This window comes from Vulpes lagopus, chromosome 8 (assembly GCF_018345385.1).
Source record: "Vulpes lagopus strain Blue_001 chromosome 8, ASM1834538v1, whole genome shotgun sequence".
Classification (NCBI taxonomy): domain Eukaryota; kingdom Metazoa; phylum Chordata; class Mammalia; order Carnivora; family Canidae; genus Vulpes; species Vulpes lagopus.
The window spans coordinates 3,036,682-3,056,669 of record NC_054831.1 but is presented as its reverse complement, the minus strand read 5'-3'; the positions used below and the strand labels follow the sequence as shown (position 1 = coordinate 3,056,669).

The following is a 19,988-nucleotide window of genomic DNA, read 5'->3' as shown; positions in this document are numbered from 1 at the left end:
CTCCCCATTCTGGGGTCACCTTCCCCTGATCTCTGCGTGGGGACGGAATTGCTGCCCTCCTCCATTGCCTGGCCAACGAGGGTGTCCGCAGGAGGGCCGTGTTTCTATTGCAGACCTCTTTCCCTGGGCTGTCCCTTCAAAGGAATGCCCTTTGTCCTTCCGGGGCTGACCCACTGAGACCTGAATAGCTTGTTTAGTTGTCCTGGAGGCCGAAACTTAAAACTTCACCTTATCCTTTCCTGGTTCACGAGCCCCGACAGGGGGTAGCCAGCAGCAAGTGGCAGGTGTTTGTTAAGGTGACACACTGGCTCTTTTCTAGGTCCTGGTCACATTTCTTGAGTGACTGCTTCAGAAACCTGTTGAACGGCCCAGCGGGCAGCACGGAGTCATGCGGTCAGGCTACTGCTACCCGCGCCCAGAGCCTGCCCATTGCGAGCCTCCCCTGTCCGATAGCCACAGAAGCCGTCCTCCTCCCGGATACAATTAAGAACTAACTTTCTGAGTCGATAACTAATGTTCTGAGTGCTTAATACCCCGATGTGACCGGACTGAAAAGGGGGAATTTCTGTGCATTTGAAGTTAGCGTGTGTTTCTTATCCTGATCCATTTGCTCTAAGAAATTAAGATTAGGGCTAGGTGGTTTTTTTTGTTTTTGTTTTTGTTTTTTTTTGAAGACTACTAAACTAATCTTTGTTTTTGTTCTCTTCTACAATTTCAAAAACATGACACGGTTTCTGCAGGACTCGCTGGCAGAAGTTGAAGAGAAGTATAAGAAGGCTATGGTTTCTAATGCTCAGCTAGACAATGAAAAGACGAATTTCATGTACCAGGTTGACACCCTAAAGGATATGTTGCTAGAGCTCGAAGAGCAGCTGGCTGAGTCCAGGCGGCAGTACGAAGACAAAAGCAAAGTAAGCTTCGGTCTGAGAGAGAGCGGTAGAGAGTGTGCATGTGGTATACGGCGCATCTGTGGGGCATGTGCACACGTGTGCATGTGTGTGTGTATGTGTGTTTATGATCATTTTTTATTTTTTGGAAAAATGACAGTTCTCCATTTGTTCAGGAAGCCCAAACATATCTGTAAGAATGCCATGCTCTTTGCTGAGGGATTTGCAACATTAATATGCACAATTCCACTCTGTAAATGAGAAACAATTTACTGGGAGAACACTGTGTTTTGCATGTATGATAAAGTCATAACCATGAAAAAACAGGCCTACAAAGAACCAGCATGTTTAGATGGACATAATTAGGTGCTTCAGGATTTTCCTTTTGGGGCACCTGGCTGGCTCAGTCAGTAGAGCGTGCACCTCTTGATCTCGGAGTCATAAATTTGATCCCCCATGGGCATAGAGATGACATGATAATAAGATCTTTAAAAAAAAAAAAAAGGTGACTTTCCTATTAGTATACATTTCTGGATTTGTGTTTTGTTATCTCTTAACACCATGGAGAAATAGTTGCAAATATATTCATTTATCTTATTCCATTTAAGAATTACAGATCTCCATTAAGCTAACTTAATTTATGATAGCAGTGAGAAGTCTGAGCCTATGTTGAAATCGGTGACAAAAGACTAATTAGATGTCTTTGTGGGATATAAAGCAAGGAATACTTGATTTTCATAGTTTCCGGAATTAGTTGGTCTGTCAAACCCTAGGATATTGTCCAATGTTTCAGAGTTGCTGAGGTAAACAGAAAATTTAATTTGTGAATGTCACTATCTTTTTTTTTTTTTTTTAGCTGGTTCTGGTCCCTAACTCCCAAGGGTTAAAACCAGTGTGTCATTAACAATTCAAGGGCCTCCTTCTTTGACGGCTATAGAATTGAATTAGAAACTAAAGAAGAATTTTAGTTAGGAAGTTTCTGAAAGCTAAACTCTGAAAGAAAGGAGAAACTTCCCAGGAGACCTCGTGTCACAGGGAAAAATAGAGGAGCAGTGTGTGCACCCTGGACCCCACCTGTGGGGAGGATACTCTAGTGCGTTCTCAGTGTTCCTGGGATGTCCTCCTCAGGCATCAGAAAGTAGAGCAAGAACCCCCACATCTAATTCCAGAGAATTTGGATGATCCTAGAATGTTGTCCCAAGCTGGGGAACATGGACCAGCAGACCCTTGTTGCAGCTGGGAGGGTCCCAGTCACCCCCAGGCTTCAGAAAGTGGGTGAGCAGATGATGCCCGGGTGAGAAGCCAAGGTCAGAACCCTTCCAGAATTACACCTGGCTGAGCTGGGAAGCATATCCCCTCCCGTCCTAAACTGTCGGCAGTCAGGTGGGCACCAAACCATCCTCAGGAGCTGTGCAGGCTGTGAGCTGAGCCGAAGACCAGGAAGCACATGTTGTCATGTCACAGGGGGGAGGGGAGGGGAGGGCTAGGGGAGCGGCCGTGTACCAGCAAGCGCCTTCTCCTCTCCCACCTTTTCTTGTTTTGTCCCTGGAGTGGGGCCCCTGGAGTACAGAGCTGGCCATCCGCTTGCCAGGGTAGACCATGTTTATGCCCTTTTTATCCTAAAGAGTATCCCTAATCGAACTTCATAATCAGGGATCGTTCATCCTTGGTGCTTCACACCTCTGGGCCCTCCGAGCACATGGTCCCACTGCTGGCCTATCGGGAGTCAGGGGCACCTGTCAGGTGCATCAGGTCCTTGGGAGCAGAGGCACCTGAAGGTGCATCAGGGAGTCAGGGGCACGTGTCAGGTGCAACAGGTCCTCAGGAGTCAGGGGCACCTGTCAGGTGCATCAGGTCCTCAGGGAGAGTTTCCGGGAGATCAGATGTGGGCTCGTGTTGTGACAAAGGCCTTGAGAATCATGATGCCGTGGTCAGAGGTAGCTGGTTCCCAGACCCGTGCAGTTCACAGGAGCGTGCAAGACAGCAGGTGTGATTCTGTCCCTGCATCCATGCTCTTTCCTGCCTTGTAGGAGTTTGAGAGGGAAAAGCACGCCCACAGCATCCTGCAGTTCCAGTTTGCCGAAGTGAAAGAGGCCCTGAAGCAAAGGGAAGAAATGCTCGAGGTGGGTGTGAATTCCTGGTTCTCTTTCCCTTCTGCGTCTCAGGAGTATGTGGTGGGTCAGTGTGAAAGGTAACAGTTACCTGGAAACTGAAGAGTTTAGGCTAATGCCTTGTGCCTCGCGTAAGAAAAATGGTTTTCATCGATGAAGATTCTCATTCTCTGGGGGCTTCGTGTGTGTCGGGCATTGTGGCAGGCAGTGCAGGGGCCCCCTGGGGTGTCCACATCCTGATCCCTGGAACGTTGGAAGATAGAGGAACAGCGTGTACACTCAGGACCCCATGTGTGGGGAGGATGCTCTAGGGCATTCTAAGTTCTAAGTCCTCACTGGGGTGGGGGTGCCACCCCCCACAGCAGAAGGGACAGTGGGCAGGGACCTCGTGGTGGGGAGTTTACCTTAAATTACCCCGGGGAGCCCTCCGTCATCACATGGTCCTCATACGGGGAGGCAAAAGGGGCAGCAGGAGGAGATGTGAGGGAAGCAAGGCTGGTGCCATGTGAGGAAGGGACCATGAGCTGAGGAGTGTGGTGGCTTCTGGGAGCCAAAAATAAGGTTGGGGGTGGCGGGCAGGGCACGGGTTCTCCCCTAGAGCCTCCAGAGACAATCCAGACCTGCCCACACCTTGATTCTGGGGCAGCAGACTCAGTTTGGCCTTCTGAGTTCCAAAACTATAAGAGAATAAATTTGTGTTGTTTTTAAGCCTCAGGATTTGTGGGTAGTTTGTTATGTTGGTGATAGGAAACCGATACGGGGTCGGGTCTAACTTTTTCCCCTGATCAGAACTTGAGCTGGTGCTTGTACGTGAGCATGTTCCCCCGGCGGGATTTGTGTCTGCCTCTCTGGCACCTGGGGGCGAGGCCAAGGAAGAGGTTCCAGGGAGCAGAGATGGACCCAGGCCGAGGCAGGAAATGGGGCTCGTACCCCCTCCACACATGTCGGTGGGCGCACGGGCACTCAGAGCTCTCGGATTAGCTGCCCCCACACTTTGTCTTCCTGCCTAACCCTTTATCTGCTTCCTTTCTATCTGTTCCTATCCTTCAGGAAATCCGACAGCTACAGCAGAAGCAGGCGAGTTATATCAGGGAGATTTCTGATCTTCAGGAAACAATAGAGTGGAAAGACAAGAAGATAGGGGTAGGATTCCCACGTGAACCTGTCCAAAGGGCCAGGCCGCTAGCAGAGGCAGTGCTTCCAGGTGTTGGGTGTGCAGAAGCTTGTGGGGGCATGCATGCGGCCCCGTGGGACTCAAAACTAATAATACAGGGAACGCACTAGCTCACTCCAGCTGATGTGAGCTCCAAACTTGAAGTCGACGTCCGACACGGCCATTGGCACCTTGTCCACGCTAACCGGGCCTTCTGCCCACGACCAGTCCAGCCAGCAGCACGCTCAGATACAAGAGTGAGGAGGGCGCCCTAGGGCAGGTGGGGCACGGGGAGGCTCCGGCCTCTCGGACACCCTGTGCAGGGCCTCACCCACATGGGCTCTGCTTAGAGGCTTCCGAGGAAGCTGCAAGGTGGCAGGTGCTGTGCCCATGTATTCCCTCCCTGACGTGTCCCCACGGAGGACCCAGGCCCCTCCCCCTTGATGAGAAGAGCAAGAGCGCACACACACACACACACACACACGCACACACACACACTCCTTTAGGAGTGACGCATAGGAAGGAAGGAGCCCACGTAGAGTAACCACCATGCTTCCTCATGACGAGGGGCCCCCAGAACGGAGCATCATCGCCCCACAGCTCCGATGCAGACTCCTGTGTGGGAGCACATCGCCCGTGCTCCCGAGGCCGTGCTGGTTTTCCTTTTCATTAGAGCCTTTATGATAGTCCACACTCATTTAGGACTTGTGAGCATGCGCCCTGTGTGTTTGCTTTAGGGCCACTGTGTGTTGGTCTGAGACAACAAACGCTGAGAATCCATGTAGAGAACTAGTCGAAGTTGTCACTCGGGGTTTCCGAAGCCTTTCTTCTTCATCCTCACGCATCTGTCCTCTGAGTGAGCGCATGGCTTCTGTTCATTCTGTCAAGAGCTAGGAGCTGCGCACGCCCCGTGGCCTCCCGCGCCCTCCAACCTTCGTGCCTGTACGGGAGCAGGTGGCCGCAGTCCTTGGCTCGCATAAATTAACCAGATGCTCAGTGCTCGCTTTTTGTCTGTATCTCGAAGCATAGTCTACGCGGTGCCTTGACTCCGACGGTCTGTGTAGCGGAAGCCTTCTCGTTCCTGCTTTAGTCACCTGCTCACCCCTGCGAATCTTCTCTCTCTTTGCTCTGCCCACACTCAGGCTTTAGAGAGGCAGAAAGAGTTCTTTGATTCCATAAGGAGTGACCGAGACGATCTTAGAGAAGAAGTAGTCATGCTGAAAGAGGAACTAAAGGTATGAAGCCAAAGTATAGTTTAAAAAAAAAAAAAATCCCAGTTCTCAAGAATGATTCCGCGTGTGTACTCGTGTTAATTAATTTTGTGTCGTGGATTTTACTTCTGTTACTCAATTCAAATCTGAAGTTAACTGACACCGAAGAGACACGTTCAATGAATGTAGGTGCAGTCGGGTCTGCCCCGTTCCTTTAGATGTTTCTAAGCACATCTGAGCTTGGAACGGCTCTGATTTCCAAGAATTTTTTGTATACTGCTTACATTTTTTTTCTCGTACTCATTATTAGATTGTCCAGGACATTACTCAAAGCTGGAGAATGAGTTTCCACTTGGAGAATGTGTTTCTTTTTATTAAAGGCCCAAAGTTAAGGACTTCACCTGAACGGTGGTGTGGGTGAGGCTCACGCCAACTAGACTTGGAGACCCCGTGGGTTGAGGACGTTTCCATGTCCTGTTTGTGCCACGTCAGGGGGTCCTCAGCTGCTGGCTGGACACGGAGTGAAGGAAAAGGGGTTCTGGGGTAGAGGGGTTATCAACATTGCAGGAGACAGTGTGGAGAAGAGGGTCCGGCCTTGGAAAATCCTAGATCGTCAGTGGAAACGTATCAGTGCCAGCTGCTTATGTTCAGGGGCAGGGCCAGAGCAGTCAACCAGAGGGGACAGGTTCCTGTCACTGCTCCTCCCAGGGCTGAGCCTGGTGCTGGGGCCCCTCCATGCTCGGGAGACAGCCATCGCAGCAGGGAAGGCAAGTGAGTCCTCCATCCGGATGAAGATAACTGGCTTTAGAGTGTTTCACTGTGTAGTGAGCATGAATTATGTTTCCTCTGAAGATACCAAACATTCAAGCCACTTCTTTATTCCTTCTTTAGTGTAAGTTGTGTGTATTCCTCTCAGATCACACACATGTCTCTCTTTTTCTTTTTTTTTAATTTTTTTTTAAATTTATTTATGATAGTCACACACACACAGACAGAGAGAGAGAGAGAGAGAGAGAGAGAGAGGCAGAGACATAGGCAGAGGGAGAAGCAGGCTCCATGCACCGGGAGTCCGACCTGGGATTCGATCCCGGGTCTCCAGGATCGCGCCCTGGGCCAAAGGCAGGCGCCAAACTACTGCACCACCCAGGGTTCCCCACACATCTCTTTCTTGATCTCTGTCTCTCTTTTTAAAGAATGCAACCAGGATTTTTAAAAGCGAGGTCCGTTAATGGGGACGGGCTTGATGCTCTACTCTGCGGCAGCCCGCAGACCACTACCTCCAGTTAAAAAGGATGCGTGTTTTTAGTGTCTTGTTACCAGCGTGTCAAGACGTGCATTGGAGCGTGCAAGAAGGAAGTGGCCCTTGGAGGAAGACATCCTGGATTTGTGTGTGCTGATAGGATATTTATGAGCATGGTGCCTACCACTGCTCGGACTCTGTTCCCTCGACTTCAGGGAAAAATAGTTTCTTTTTCATTATTGTCAATAAAATAGAGGTTAAGCTGACATCAACCAGTCAGTATTACAGTGAGTCTGTTTTTGTTCCCAGAAACATGGAATAGTCCTAAATTCAGAGATAGCTACCAACGGGGAGACTTCAGAAACTCTAAATAACGTTGGACACCAAGGTCCATCCAAGATAACGAAAGAAGAGTTAAATGCCCTCAAGACGACGGGGGACGGGACGCTAGGTAAGTACTCCCCTCCCTTTGGGTCTTTATCTCACAGTCCGCATCGATCCACCTTCCGTGCATTATCAGAATTGACGTAATCATCACTGATCAATTAACAATCACACAGCATGCCATTTGTCCTACCACTTCCTGGGAGCTCCCTTGCCACACGGTGTGATCACCCACATGTTGTCTGGCGTGCATCCCTGTGCAGTGCTCACCACCGATGGCTGAAGAATACGTTTCTCTTGCTTCTCAAAGCCACCAAGTAAGACTGTGAATGCAAGGAAAATTGTCTCGAGAATTAAAGGGACGGTTTTGGCAGTCCTGTTTGGTTTTCCTCAGATGTGTCCCAAGGATGGCTTCTTAACTTACTCTGTTACAGACTTCTCAAGAGATCAGAATGGCAGAGGCAGTGAAGTAAGATAGGTAACCCTATTTACAAGCCAACGTTGCCCATCCTACACACCACCAAGTGTTTGAGGGTACGAGGTGCCTGTGGGCAGCAGGGTGGGGTTGATGACAGGTACCTCTTGGTTGCCGTTCTCAAGCTACCACTCGGGAACCCCGGAGGGGGTGAGGCAGACAGGCTGCCCCCGGTGGCGAGTGTGGTTCCCGGTGGAAGGTGCGCCCTTCCCATCAAGGGTCTGATTATGCCTTCCCCTTTGTTAGAGGTGATGCTCCTTTGTACGTCAGTGTTTGATTCTGAAAGGACATAAATTGGGGAATCCACCAGATTGTGAGAATGCTTTATACAGTGTGCAAACATCTGAAAAGATTTGCCAATTAATATTTGTCCTAATACTTAGCTTTGGGATAAGCCCCCTAAATCCGGCGTGCAGCCTGGAGTAGCAGCCGGCAGATAAGGCCTCGCTTGTCCCTCGTTACCAGTTACATTCCTGCTTTTTTACGATGAGGCTGGAATATGGTCAGGGCCCATGGCTTTAATTAGAAGCTTTCATCTTATTTCTTTGTATTTATGGGAATGTAGAAACCTGTAGGCCCCAGCTCCTCAGGACTTGCTTCCTAGAGAGGTATACCTCATTACCTGGATGACCTCTTAAGGCACACAGCACTTTCGATTGAGTAAAAGTTGCTGAAAGAAGATAAACTGGTTGGCTTCCATCTTACCTTTTTATTAGCTGTGCGAGCAGCTAGGAATTTGACCATATTGCTCTTGTTCAAACATACACTTGATGAATCTTTGCTAACCGTTGTGAAACCAACCCTTAAAGAACCAGAAATAATCACGTTTGTAAGTGGTCTCCAGATATTTTTGGATCACATATCCCTATCGGCAAAGAATTATGGGAACTTTCCAATTCATATATTTTTAATTTATATGTACACGTACTGTTTCATCATTGCAAAGTGTGTATCATAAGGCATGTTCACTGATAGACATCTTTAAAGGGTGAAGTAAAATTAACTAGAAGTCCTACTGTTTTCCCGAGTTTCTCGGGGTAAGGGCACCCACCCGTGGAGACCATGTGTTAATAAAATTACCAAGCTCTGACTTTCAGCAACATGGCATCCGATACACCAAGGGTCGGTTTATTTGGAGAATCTCAAATATAAGCATCCATTCCAAAGTCATAACGTGTTTTTAATTTGTACTTCTTTAATTGATGAGTAACTTACTATTAGTGAAGTGGTCATCTTGATGTTAAGCGTTGGCCACCTGCTAGAACTCCCGCCCCCCCCCCCCAAGCCCTTTGGGAGTGGAGCCCCTTCAGTGGTTAGGGCATTGGCTGCTTTCTCAGGAACCCAGAGGTTAGATGGTGGGAGTGGGGTGGATTTCTTTTCTCCTCACATAAACTAGTTCAAAAGTATCTTTCTTGAGATTGCCCTTGAAGCTGAGTTTCTTAAGGTGGATTGAATGTTTCTTTTAAAAATTACTTGGAGGTGGTCTTATAGGGCTGTGTGGTGCGCAGTGTAGTTTGACAGCTGGAGGAGTGTGAGTAGGCCAGATGTGCATTTGTAAACAAGAATGGGGAACACGAACTTTAGGTCAGTCTCAAACCCATTATTTTGGATTGTTTGGCTGCCTGATTCAGAGCTCTCTTTGTTAAAACTTAACTGCACCTTTGAAAATCAATTCACACAAGATGGCACCAGCAGCCGCCCTTGCCTTTGAGATGGTGGCAGTGGCCTTCGCTGATCAGACGTTTGCTAATGCAATGACTGCTTTGCCGCACAGACCTGGCAAAGGCTTCTATTCCGTGTGATTCTTTGATGACTCTCTCTCCTTAGGAATGGGGTCGGGTGGGAGAGAGAACATGTGTTTACGCTGTAGTATGTGTTAAGTGGTCACCACATCATGGGGTCCCTTCAATTTTCTCAATGGTCTTTTAGGAAGAGCCAGTGAAGTGGAGGTGAAAAGTGAAATTGTGGAGAATGTGGGGAAAAGAGAAATCTTGCAGAATTCTGAGCAAGAACAGCACAGAGAGGACCCAGCCCAGGAGTGTGTGGACACAGAGGTGCTCCATCCTGGTGAAAATGCCGAGGACCAGAAAGCCTCTGAAGACAGTGCCCCCTCCCTAGGAGTATTAGCAGATGCTACGAATGAGGAGCAGGCTCAAAACCAGATTCTAGAGAACGCCTCCTTCCTTGAAAATACAGCTCAGGTTGAGTCCAGTGAGGTCACAGGCACACCAGATGATAGGACTGGGGCTCCCCTTGAGCAGTCCGAATGTTTGAGTGAATTAGCTGATGAAATCCCAGGTCCTGGGAGTGGGCAGGACAGTTGCAATGCCTCGGATATCAAAAAACAAAGTAAAGAATCTGTGGAAAAACAGGAAGATTTGAAAACCAGCTTGGGAGAGGATAGCACAAAGCCTTGTCAAGAATCTGCTCCTCTGCAAACATCTGACGTTGGAGAGCTGGACAGTGCAGACCCTGGGGAGCAAGGTGGGAGCCCCACAGAGGGTGTGGTAGAGGCAGGGCTAGTGGGGCTTGGGGAGCAGGTGGGCACAGAAGCCTCCGGGCCTCCAACGTATAACAATGACAACATGAGCCATGATGAGGAGTGTGCAGCAGAAGCCCACACAGAGTTAGACACAAGCACAGGGCATGCTCTAGACAAAGAGCTCTCTAGGCAGGAAGCTGCAGAGCCCCCAGAGCTCCCAGGTCAGAGGGCAGCAGTAGATGAGGAGAATGATGAAAAGGAGGATGAGGAAAGGGGGTTGAGGGATGAGGAACCAGGCCAGACAGAAGTGCAGGATGTTCCTTGTTGCCCGGCGGCTGAAAGCAGTCCTCAGGGAGCAACAGGCCTAGCTGTGCCAGATGCCAAAAGCAAGCCCCTGGTTACGAAGGAACCTGAGGAAGAAAAGAGTGACCAAAAGGGAGACGCACTGGCTTCATCACAGAAGAAGATAAAGAACAAGAAGAAGAAAAACAAGAAAAAATCACCAGCACCTGTAGAAACCCTTAAAGATGCTAAGAAAGAGTTAACATTTCAGAACTCAGATGGAAGTGAGGTGAAGGAAGGAGAGCATGCAGCTCTCAGTGACACAAAACCAGTTGTAAAAACACAAAATGAGGTACCTGAAAGTCCAAAGGAGAAAAACATATCAGGAAGCAGTGAAAAGATTGATTGTCCAGAAAATCTGAAAATTGAGTTGGCTGAGAAACTTGACCAAGAAGATAATGATGTAAACACTAAGAAGGAGGGGGAAAACAGCTGATGGCAACACATTAGGTTTGAGGGGTGACACAACCCAGTCATCAGACATGAGTGCCAGCGATAAGGAGCTAGATGAAGCCGTTAGGAAAGACGATGCTAAGGAAGATGGCGCCGCTCACAGCAGTGCTCCAGAACCAGGCCATGGAGGAGCGTCCAGCAGCGCCCTGCCGGGGAATGAAGGTCCCTTCAAGGACACTGACGATGCCCCTCAAACAGGAAGTACAGAGCAGCATGAGATGGCAGAGGGTCCCAGTCAGATAGTCGGGAAGGCCGTAGGAAATGATCACGTAGCATCCGCAGGAGAGTTGGGAGCCTCCAACTCAGAAGGCAGAGACAAGCCGAGAGGCAGGAAGCGAGAAGGGCAAAAGCAATGAAGAGTGTACCATGTCCTAAGTGGACAGGGCCAAGGACTGCACAGGAAGTCCAGCTGTCAGACGCCCATCTGCTGTCTCCCCGGGCGAGGTTCCCAAAATGCTCCTCATTCATCTAGATGCACCATAGGACAATCAACCGCCGAGCTACCTAGCACGCTGAGTTATAGACTGTTACCTGTAGACGTATACTCTTCCTCATTAAAGTTATCACCCAGATCAGAAAGAAAGGCACGTCTGTAATTAGGTAGACGTTCCAACTGAGAGCAGTCCGGCAGTGTCCAACAAGAGCGTACGCTCCCTATTCCTGCTTCCAACCCAAATGAAGCTATTTAGCATTTGCCTTAGGCCGATATTCTTGACCAAATACATCAGCATCCAACTGAAATGACCAAATGGCATTCTGAGATTTGTGAGTATAGTCGATACTTAATGTGTCTCACTCAAATATATGTACTCTGACATTTGATTTTGATGTGTACGTTATAACCTATATGGTATTTTGTTCTAAAAGGAGATAAGTGGCCAAATAGCGTATAGGTCAATGAGTTATGATAAGATTTGCACCTTAGGACAGTAATTAATCATGTTAGGGATAAGAAATAAATATCTTCAAGCACTGGGAGATCTTCCTTCCCTTTACCTCATAGAAGCCTTTTATCAGTCTGATACCTTTTGATCTCATTGTTGTTGATGCCTGAATTTATTTTGTAGATTTTTGACTTCACTTTGTGCTGATTATAATGTACCAAAGTCATTTTATACAAAGATTTTTTTTTTCTAATTTGTTTCTGGAAGAGACATACGTTGAAATTGCACTTCCTAGTGCAGTATTTGTGCAGGGGGACCATTTCTAAAATTTATTTTTTTAATTTTAAAATTACTTCTCTTTCTATATGTTATTGAAAAGAAAAATACAAAAAGGTACCGTTCTTGTGCAAACTGCTAATTGGACTATAACAGGATATTTTAAATAGGTGAATCACTTTCGGTATTTTGGTATAAATATTTTCATTTGTTGTATCTCATTATATTCTTATCGGAAAATTCTTCATTTGCTCTTCCTGAAGGAAATATGTCTTTTCTATATAAGGAAGCATTTTTAAAGATAATTGTAAAGTTCAATAAAAAGAATGATTGTAAAATATTAAAATCACAAAGGACTGTACATGATGAATGCTGTTGACACTTTATGAGATTATATGAATTCATATCACTGTTACAAGGTATAATTGAATGCAAAAAAAGACCAAAACCTCAATAAAATTTGAGGCAAGCCTAAGTGTTCTTATGTAATTGAAATAAAAACATTTTATAATTTTACAAGCCTGTGATTCCACTCTTTGGGCTACTTGAATTCTGGCTGTGGCTGTGGTCCTACATAACATTATCTTCAAAGTAGCACCTACTTCTGGCCTGCTAATTCCCAGTCTGTGTTGCGTGAAGGACTCATTTGCTTTGTCAGTAATGAATGAACTTATCTCCTGGCACCTAGACTGGGGCTAGTGTCGCACCCTCCTGGGGAGAATTGAGAAGATCTTCCCTTGTAGCGTCTCCTGTGATCTGTGGTTCTGGTGAGGAGCCCCAGTTAAGAAAGAGCTCCATTCTGTTGCTCTGCTTACATGAGCCAGTCCCTGGAAGGCTTTGAAGGAGATGGTGAAGTTGGCAAGTAAGCATCGACTACTCCCACGTAAGTGTCCTGAGGCAGGGGACGGCTACACTGTCCCCACTAGTGCCCGATGAGTGGAAAACTATCAGGCTTGCTAGAGAGTCTCCCATCTGAGGGCTGCAAGGGACTTGAAAGGGAGCAGCCCACGCCTCTAACTTTAGCAAAGCCACAGTCACCCTGGAATGGGCATCGGGGAAGCTCTCCTTCCTGCTTGCAAAGGCCCCTGGGGAGATGATTCAACAACCCAGCTCACTGAACGGTGAGGTCATCAAGCCATTTTAAGGTCTGGCTTTGCTCCTAACGGCTCATTTAAGGACATAGTGGCATACTTCATACCCCTCAGGTCCAGCCGTCCAGGGGTCTCGATTAGTCACGCATCCGTTTAAGTAATAGACCTTGTGATCAGTTCATATCCGGAGGACACTGTGCCAGCAGACAAGCAGACGGGACCCAGCTTGTAGTAGAAGTAGACAGCTGAGAACCCAGGAAGTAAAAAAAAAAAAAAAAAAAGAAAAAAGAAAAAAGAAAAGTTCTGAACAGCCAAGCCATTTCTTGCTAATCTAAGAGCCTTCACTGTGAGCATCAGTTACCCCGCTCCGAGGGGGAAATGACATTGGAGCGCAGTAAGTGATGCTACAGGAAGGCCCTTCGGTTACCAAGAAGTCGGTACCTCAGGGAGGTTCAGGTTAAGAAGACACAGAGGTATATGAGGCAGTTTGGAAAGATGTGATGTCGAAAGATTCAGACTCAGAAGAAGAACGAAAGGCTACCTGTCCGCCACATCCCCAGAGGAGCCCAGACCCCCGACGTCTCACTTCCCTACCGAGCAGAGGGAAACGCTCATCACGGGTACCTTAAATCAAAAACCAGGGATGTCTTTCATTCCCAAACCAGAACATAGCGACTGTATGTAAAATGTAAATCTTCCTTTCAAAAGTATAATTGAGTGTAATCGTGGGTGTATGTAGGAAATAGGGAAAGGCAACAGAGTTTTGCAATATAGGTTCTTATTTTGTGATATACAAAGGTAGAGAAGCAGTAAAGTGTTTTTTTAAGAGTTTCTAGAAATAAGATGGATTGCCCTGTACTTTCTATAATGCTTAGTGTTTCCAGCGATCAGAAAAGCTCATGACCTGGACATTTAAACTCCTGCTGTCACTAGGACCCGGGAGTGCTGGTTCTGGGGGGTTTACACAGTTGGGGGTTCCTGTTTTCTGTGGTAGACCCCTTCCCTGAGAGACCACCCGGTACAGCATGCCATCGAGACCAGGGGACACAGCAGGGAGATTCGTGCTGAATGTCCAGGCTCCAGAACGAAAGGAAGGGGTGTTGGTGCCTGCACTGTGTTAGAATACGTGATCGCGTATAGAGAAAGCTTTGTCTTTCAGGAGACAGAACCCTCACTCTTTCCCTTTTACTGTTTGCACTGCCTCTTACTCCAAGACTTAACTACCTTTTCTTCGAGATGTGAATGACTTCAGTGGTGGCTGACACATATACAGTTCCCATCTGCACAGACCTCCTGGGCCCTGTAAATAGGAGAAAAAAACCTGTCCCCGCTCTGCCTGTTGTAGGCAGGAGGTGCTCACCTGGTGTGGGAGGCTGGCCCCAGGGATGGTGGACACTGCCCACGCGGATTGTAATCAGACTAAGTCAGTACAAGGAGGCTGGACTCCTTGAGAGACCTCAGCCTCGCTGTCTTTGCAAACAGGGAGGGGAGGTGATTTTCCTCTGCCTTGGGAGACGCAGCCTGAGGCCCACGACGGCTGAAATTAATCCACAAAATGAAAATTAGGCTCCTGACCGTATATTATTATGAGCAAGCTACGCAGCCTCACTGTGTCTCATTTGCTGTCTGAAAACGGAGCTGAAACCTGCCCTCTAGAGTTGTGGGCCAGATCCGGGTAAAGCAATGCAAAGAGGGAGTGAGTAGTGATGGCAGTGGTTGCTGGTGGGTGACCTTTCTGTACCTGCACAGACGAGGTGACCAGGTGCAGGCCAGAAGAATGACCCAGGAGAACAGGGCTCAGAGAATTTCAAAGCGGTTTTGCACCAGCTGCTCTGGTGACTGTAAGACCTCGCCACCGTGAGTGCTTATTCCACGGTCTCGTCACGTGTGTACCAGAAAATTATTGAAATTGAATACATAGAAGCCAGACTTTTAAAAATTGAAATATTTTCATAGCCAGCTCATTTTAACTCCTGCGTATGAGAGAAAACTCTACATTTGAGATCCTGTGACTTCATTTTCTTCGATGCCTTGTTTCCAAACAGGCAAGTGTGCGCTTACATGAATAGTTTGTGTCTGTTTATATTTGGGGATTCTAGGCCAGCGATGGGCCGTGGAACCTAGGAAATGCAGGGCAGTGGTAGGTCTGCAGGGACCTGGGCAAGTATTACGGCCAGCATCTCGCCGATGCACCACTGTGCACTCAACAAATCAGGCTTGGTGACTGTTAAAATGACAAAGAGCAGTGCCTGTTTTCTGCATATCCAATTAGTTTGCTTCTCTTTTTCCATTTTCTTCAAACGATTTAAACTTCCTCTCCAATTCTGCTTTAAAACATTTCTCCCTTAAAATTTCACTTTTCTTTCTTTTTTTAAAATCTATTTATTTATTTATTTATTTATTTATTTATTTATTTGAGAGGGAGAGCAGGAGAGATGAGGGGAGAAGGGAGAGGTGAGGGGCAGAGGGAGAAGCAGGGAGCTCAATGCAGGGCTCGATCCCAAGACCCCGGGATCATGACCTGAGCCAAAGACAGACGCTTCCCCAACTGAGCCCCGCAGGCGCCCCACTTCCCTGTTTTTCATATTCCCACCATAAGAGTGAAGGTCATGTTACCTTTATTTTTTACATTTGCCAGCTCCGTTATTCTATGTTAACATTCATTGTGTCCTTGCTCTCCAGGAAGTCTTCTAATGGAAAAGCGATAATAATAAAATTGTACAGTAGATAGACGAGCTTCAAGATGACTTTCTGACATATTCATTGCTGCTTATGATTCCTACGGTTTTTGTATATAGAACATAAGAGAAAAAGTAACGTTGAATGAAGAACTGGGTTTACGGCATTTACGTTTCAGTGTCGGGTGAGCTTGTGCAAGAGAAAGAATACAGTATCGGAAGCAATTTGGGTCACTTAAAATGGAACTCCGGAGGATCGTAGATTTATCTTCCATTACGCTTGACATTTCTGGTTTAATTTATGTTGTTACTGTGCCTTTCAAAAGAACAATTTGGGATGTTTGGAAGAGCAATTAGAGAGAGCGTGTAACTTGGATGAGAATGTTTAGATAAGAGACTGTTTAGATGAAAACAAAAGTGCGTTTTATACAGATTATTTATTTCCTTTTCATGTGACAAAGCTGCGCAGCATGAGAGCACAGTCATCCCCGGGAGTAAGAGCCTCGGGCTGGGAGCCCGGCTCTGACTCCAGGGTCTGGGTTACATCTGGAACATCAGAGGGGTGCAGTGGTTCGAGGCTCGGCTGCCAGGCCTCAGGGCAGTTCCTTCGAGGTGCTGGACCCTCACCTGTAGAAGAAGGAGGTAGTATCAGGGCAACCTACAGGGCTTTGTGGGTGAAGGCGCAGGTGCGAGGGCCGTGCCAGCACAGGGGGCCCGTGCAGTACCCATTAGCATCGCTGTCACTACCACATCTTCCTAATTTGGCCCTTTCAGCCGGTGGAAGGTTTTGTGCAAACCCCTACGCTCTCCCCAGGCTTCGGCCTCCTTCTCTGTAACTCTACAGATTATATTACTCCACAGCCTTTCCAAGAAACGTCTGGGGGGGATTTCCAGATGCTTCCGTATGTGCACTCTTCTGTGTCTGGGTGGGAGCGGTGGCACAAACCCACAGTGTTGCTGCGACTCCCAGGACAACGCCCGCTCTGCGCGCGCAGGAGAGCGGATGTGTTGTCAGCAGACCTCTGATGCGTAGACATGGAGTCGAAGCTCCGGCACTGGTGACATAAACTTGGGAAGTCAAGGCTAACGAAAATGCCATTGATACGGATCGCGATTCTCAGTGTGTTTGTACCTTCCTAATGATGTTAAACCATGAAGCCTGTGAGATCTTGTGTTGCAGTGCGGTTTGGCCCTAGAGCTCTTGCATGCTAACCCCAAGTAGAAGATTAGCCTGTTTGCATGCAGCCGGATGCTGCCCCTGACGAGATAAGCATGTGCTGGGAGGTTGACCCCACTCAACCTCCCTCGGCTGACGTCTTCCCCAGTCCTGTGTGTGGCCTCATTCGTTGTGGTATGTGTATAATACCTTCATCATTAGTTTCACTAACCTGAATGCTCACTCTTCCATTTAGCATTCTGCCGAACGGTGCGCTACACGGATTCTCCTCAACCTCTATCTTTCTGATTTCTTTAGATATTAGGTTGAAAAAGCTTGTTGATGAACGGGAGTGCTTGTTGGAACAGGTAACGATCTTTTTATTACTTTCTGAGTTCTCCAGCGGGGGCAACCAAACCTGAGAACCTTCCCATACTTACTTGCTTTATCAGGAAAACCCTAAACACATCATGCCTGAAAGCAATTATCAACCCAACCTGTGTCCTTACGATTTTTTATCTAAGTAGGACATCGTAAGTCATGTGAGGTTTAGAGAGGATGTCCCAAAGGCTCGAGGCCATGGAACAGAACGTGGTACACTCTACGCCAATTGCTGCTTAAAATAATGTGGAAGAGCCTAGATTAATGGTGGAGAGGCAAGAGCTTTCTGGAGTCATTCCAACCACCACTTCCCTGACTCCTGCTGGCCCAGAGAAGTCGGTTTGGGGGACCTCTCAGTGATCAGCACCCCTGTCCAGAAGGTATTTTCTTGTTGTAACTGCTCAGAGTTGTTTTACTTGTGGTTTACCTTCGCCACTCTCTTCCACCTCGAGAAACACTAACTGGTTGACCTGTTTGGTCTTTTTTGTCTGCAGGGTAGTTAGTAAACCATTCCACGGTAATTTTCTTTTTTATCTGATTTTATTTATTAGAGAGAGAGAGTTGGGGGGAGGGGCAGAGGCAGAGGGAGAAGCAGGCTCCCCACTGAGCAGGGAGCCCGACTCGGGGCTCCAGCCCAGGACCCTGGGATCATGACCTGAGCCAAAGGCAGACACTTCACCGACTGAGCCCCCCAGGTGCCCCATCATCATCACTCCACAATCACTTTCTAAAGAAACTCACTTCCTCCCATTTTCCTCAATAAGCCTAATCAAAGGTGTTTCACTTTACTTTTTACAATTCTGCTGAAGGTTTCTCTCAAAATTGGGAAAAGCACTCGATGTAGTAGCAGCATTGAGGTTCCTGTGATCTTTTGAAAACAGGTGCCCATCGTTAATTCTGCACTCATCTCCACAGGACGGTGCGCACCAGTGGGCAATACGTGCTTGCAGGCCTCTGCTCTGCTGGGGTGGTTGTTGGGGGAGGTGGGGGCTCCCACCAGATCCAGAGATTGGAGGTTAGCAGGAGAAGGGCTGGGAGACCACCCCCCAGACACCGTGACCGTCCACAGCCGTGGCTGCTGACAGGAGAGCTCTGCAGAGACCAGCTCCCTGAAGGTGGCGGACCTGGGACGGGCACGGGCTCTGTGAGGGAGCCCTCGGTTCCGCTAGGCACTCGAGGACAGTCCCTCTGGGAGGCCCTTCCTGGCTTCTTCGTGAATAAAGCAAAGGCTACTGGCGCACTGACGCGCTAACACTGAGATCAGCACATTTAAAGTACGTTACGTACCATCTCCTCCTGAATTCAAGAGGAATTTCAACCTTAGAAACAACTTTTCACCCAGAGTTACAAAATAATTCCTGCCATGATCTCGTAAATAACAATTCCATTTTCACCCATTACGCTATTACTTGCCGAGAAGATGACTAACTGGCAGAAGGTTGTTCGTGGATTTATTGGGATTGGTTATCAAAGGTGAGAGACTCCCTGTGGTGGCTGGTGGATCGTAACTGTTAACTACATTTCTCTCGTGCTTCTTTACATAACCCCTATCTCTCTGGCACCTTGGACACACAAAATAATAACTCCACAGCAGCAGCCGACTGTACGTATGGGGTGTTGGTTCTTCCTTTACACGCCGCTTCCTTTGTCATAGGCTCTGAGCTTGGCTTCGGGCTCACTCAGAATAGAGGAATTCACTTATCTTATTGGTGGGCATTTTCAGATTAAGAAACTCAAAGGACAGCTGGAAGAGAGACAGAAGAACAGCAAGCTAGACAATCTGCACCCTGGAAACGATGTCTTAGAAAACGGGACAGACATGCATGTAATGGATCTACAAAGTAAATGTCCATGCTTGTGTAGAAGTAAACCCTTGACGTGTCCTGTTTTTATTATACTTGGGCTAGAAGAGAAAAACCATCATGGCAAAGAGTGCCTGACGCTCCCCTGGGCCCCTCAAAAGCCCTTGAGCTCAGCACAGCACTGCAGGGGTGTTTCTGTGAGGGGGCAGAATGAGGATGGGCAGGTGGGCAGAGCAAGGGTGTCTCTGTCTGAGCCTAAGGACTAGAACGGGTGCCCCCAAACGTGCACCAAGTTACCACCACGTGATGCACAGTGAGAAACAGCATTTGTCATGCTGGATACAACTGTCTTTTGATCAGCCGATTGTATGGAAAAATTAGAAGGTATCTTTCTATACAAGTAACCTAGAAAGAGGCTTAAAGGAAGATAAAATTACTCCCAGCCTCCCCCTTTCCTTCCCCTGACCATTCCTTTGTGTTCTGTGCCCAGCGGTGCTCTCCTGCCTGGCACTTGCCCAGCCTGGGTGCATGGAGAGCGTGCTTCTCTCAGCTCCCCCTGTTGTCAGGCCACTGGCCAGAACGTACAGATTTGCATGCCCATTACTAGGTAGGGGCTTGGATCCCAGTAACTATTGTCTGAGCATTTTAAAAGCCCAGGAGCTTAACAGATTTTCCTTCTCTTTCAACCTTTAGGGGATGCCAACAGACAGATCAGCGACCTCAAATTTAAACTTGCAAAATCTGAGCAAGAGATAACCGCATTAGAACAAAATGTACGTGTGCTCTTTTAAGCAATAATGGGCAGCGAGAGCGATGATGACCGGAGTTCTGCTTGCTAGAACTCGCCCTGGAAGGCTGAGTGCAGGGAGGAGCGGAGGCGTGCAGGACCAGAAAAGGCCCTCAGTGGGTTTCCTGCAGAGAGAGAAAGTAGGGGAGGAAAGCTCACTAGCAGGACTCGGGCTGTTGGATACTAACCCCTTAG

The 19,988-nt window shown here is 47.9% G+C and overlaps 1 protein-coding gene across 1 annotated transcript in view; it reads left to right on the top strand.

The window, feature by feature from the left end:
- Window positions 1–12,414, top strand: part of LRRFIP1 (LRR binding FLII interacting protein 1) — a 129,245-nt gene extending 116,831 nt beyond the window's left edge. The window contains 6 exon segments of the mRNA XM_041766294.1: window positions 741–911; window positions 2,918–3,010; window positions 6,912–7,053; window positions 9,391–10,706; window positions 10,708–11,067; window positions 11,069–12,414. Of these exon segments, the coding sequence (XP_041622228.1) occupies window positions 741–911; window positions 2,918–3,010; window positions 6,912–7,053; window positions 9,391–10,706; window positions 10,708–11,067; window positions 11,069–11,113 (2,127 nt within the window). The 3' untranslated portion in view covers window positions 11,114–12,414.
- Window positions 12,415–19,988: the final 7,574 nt, after the last annotated feature.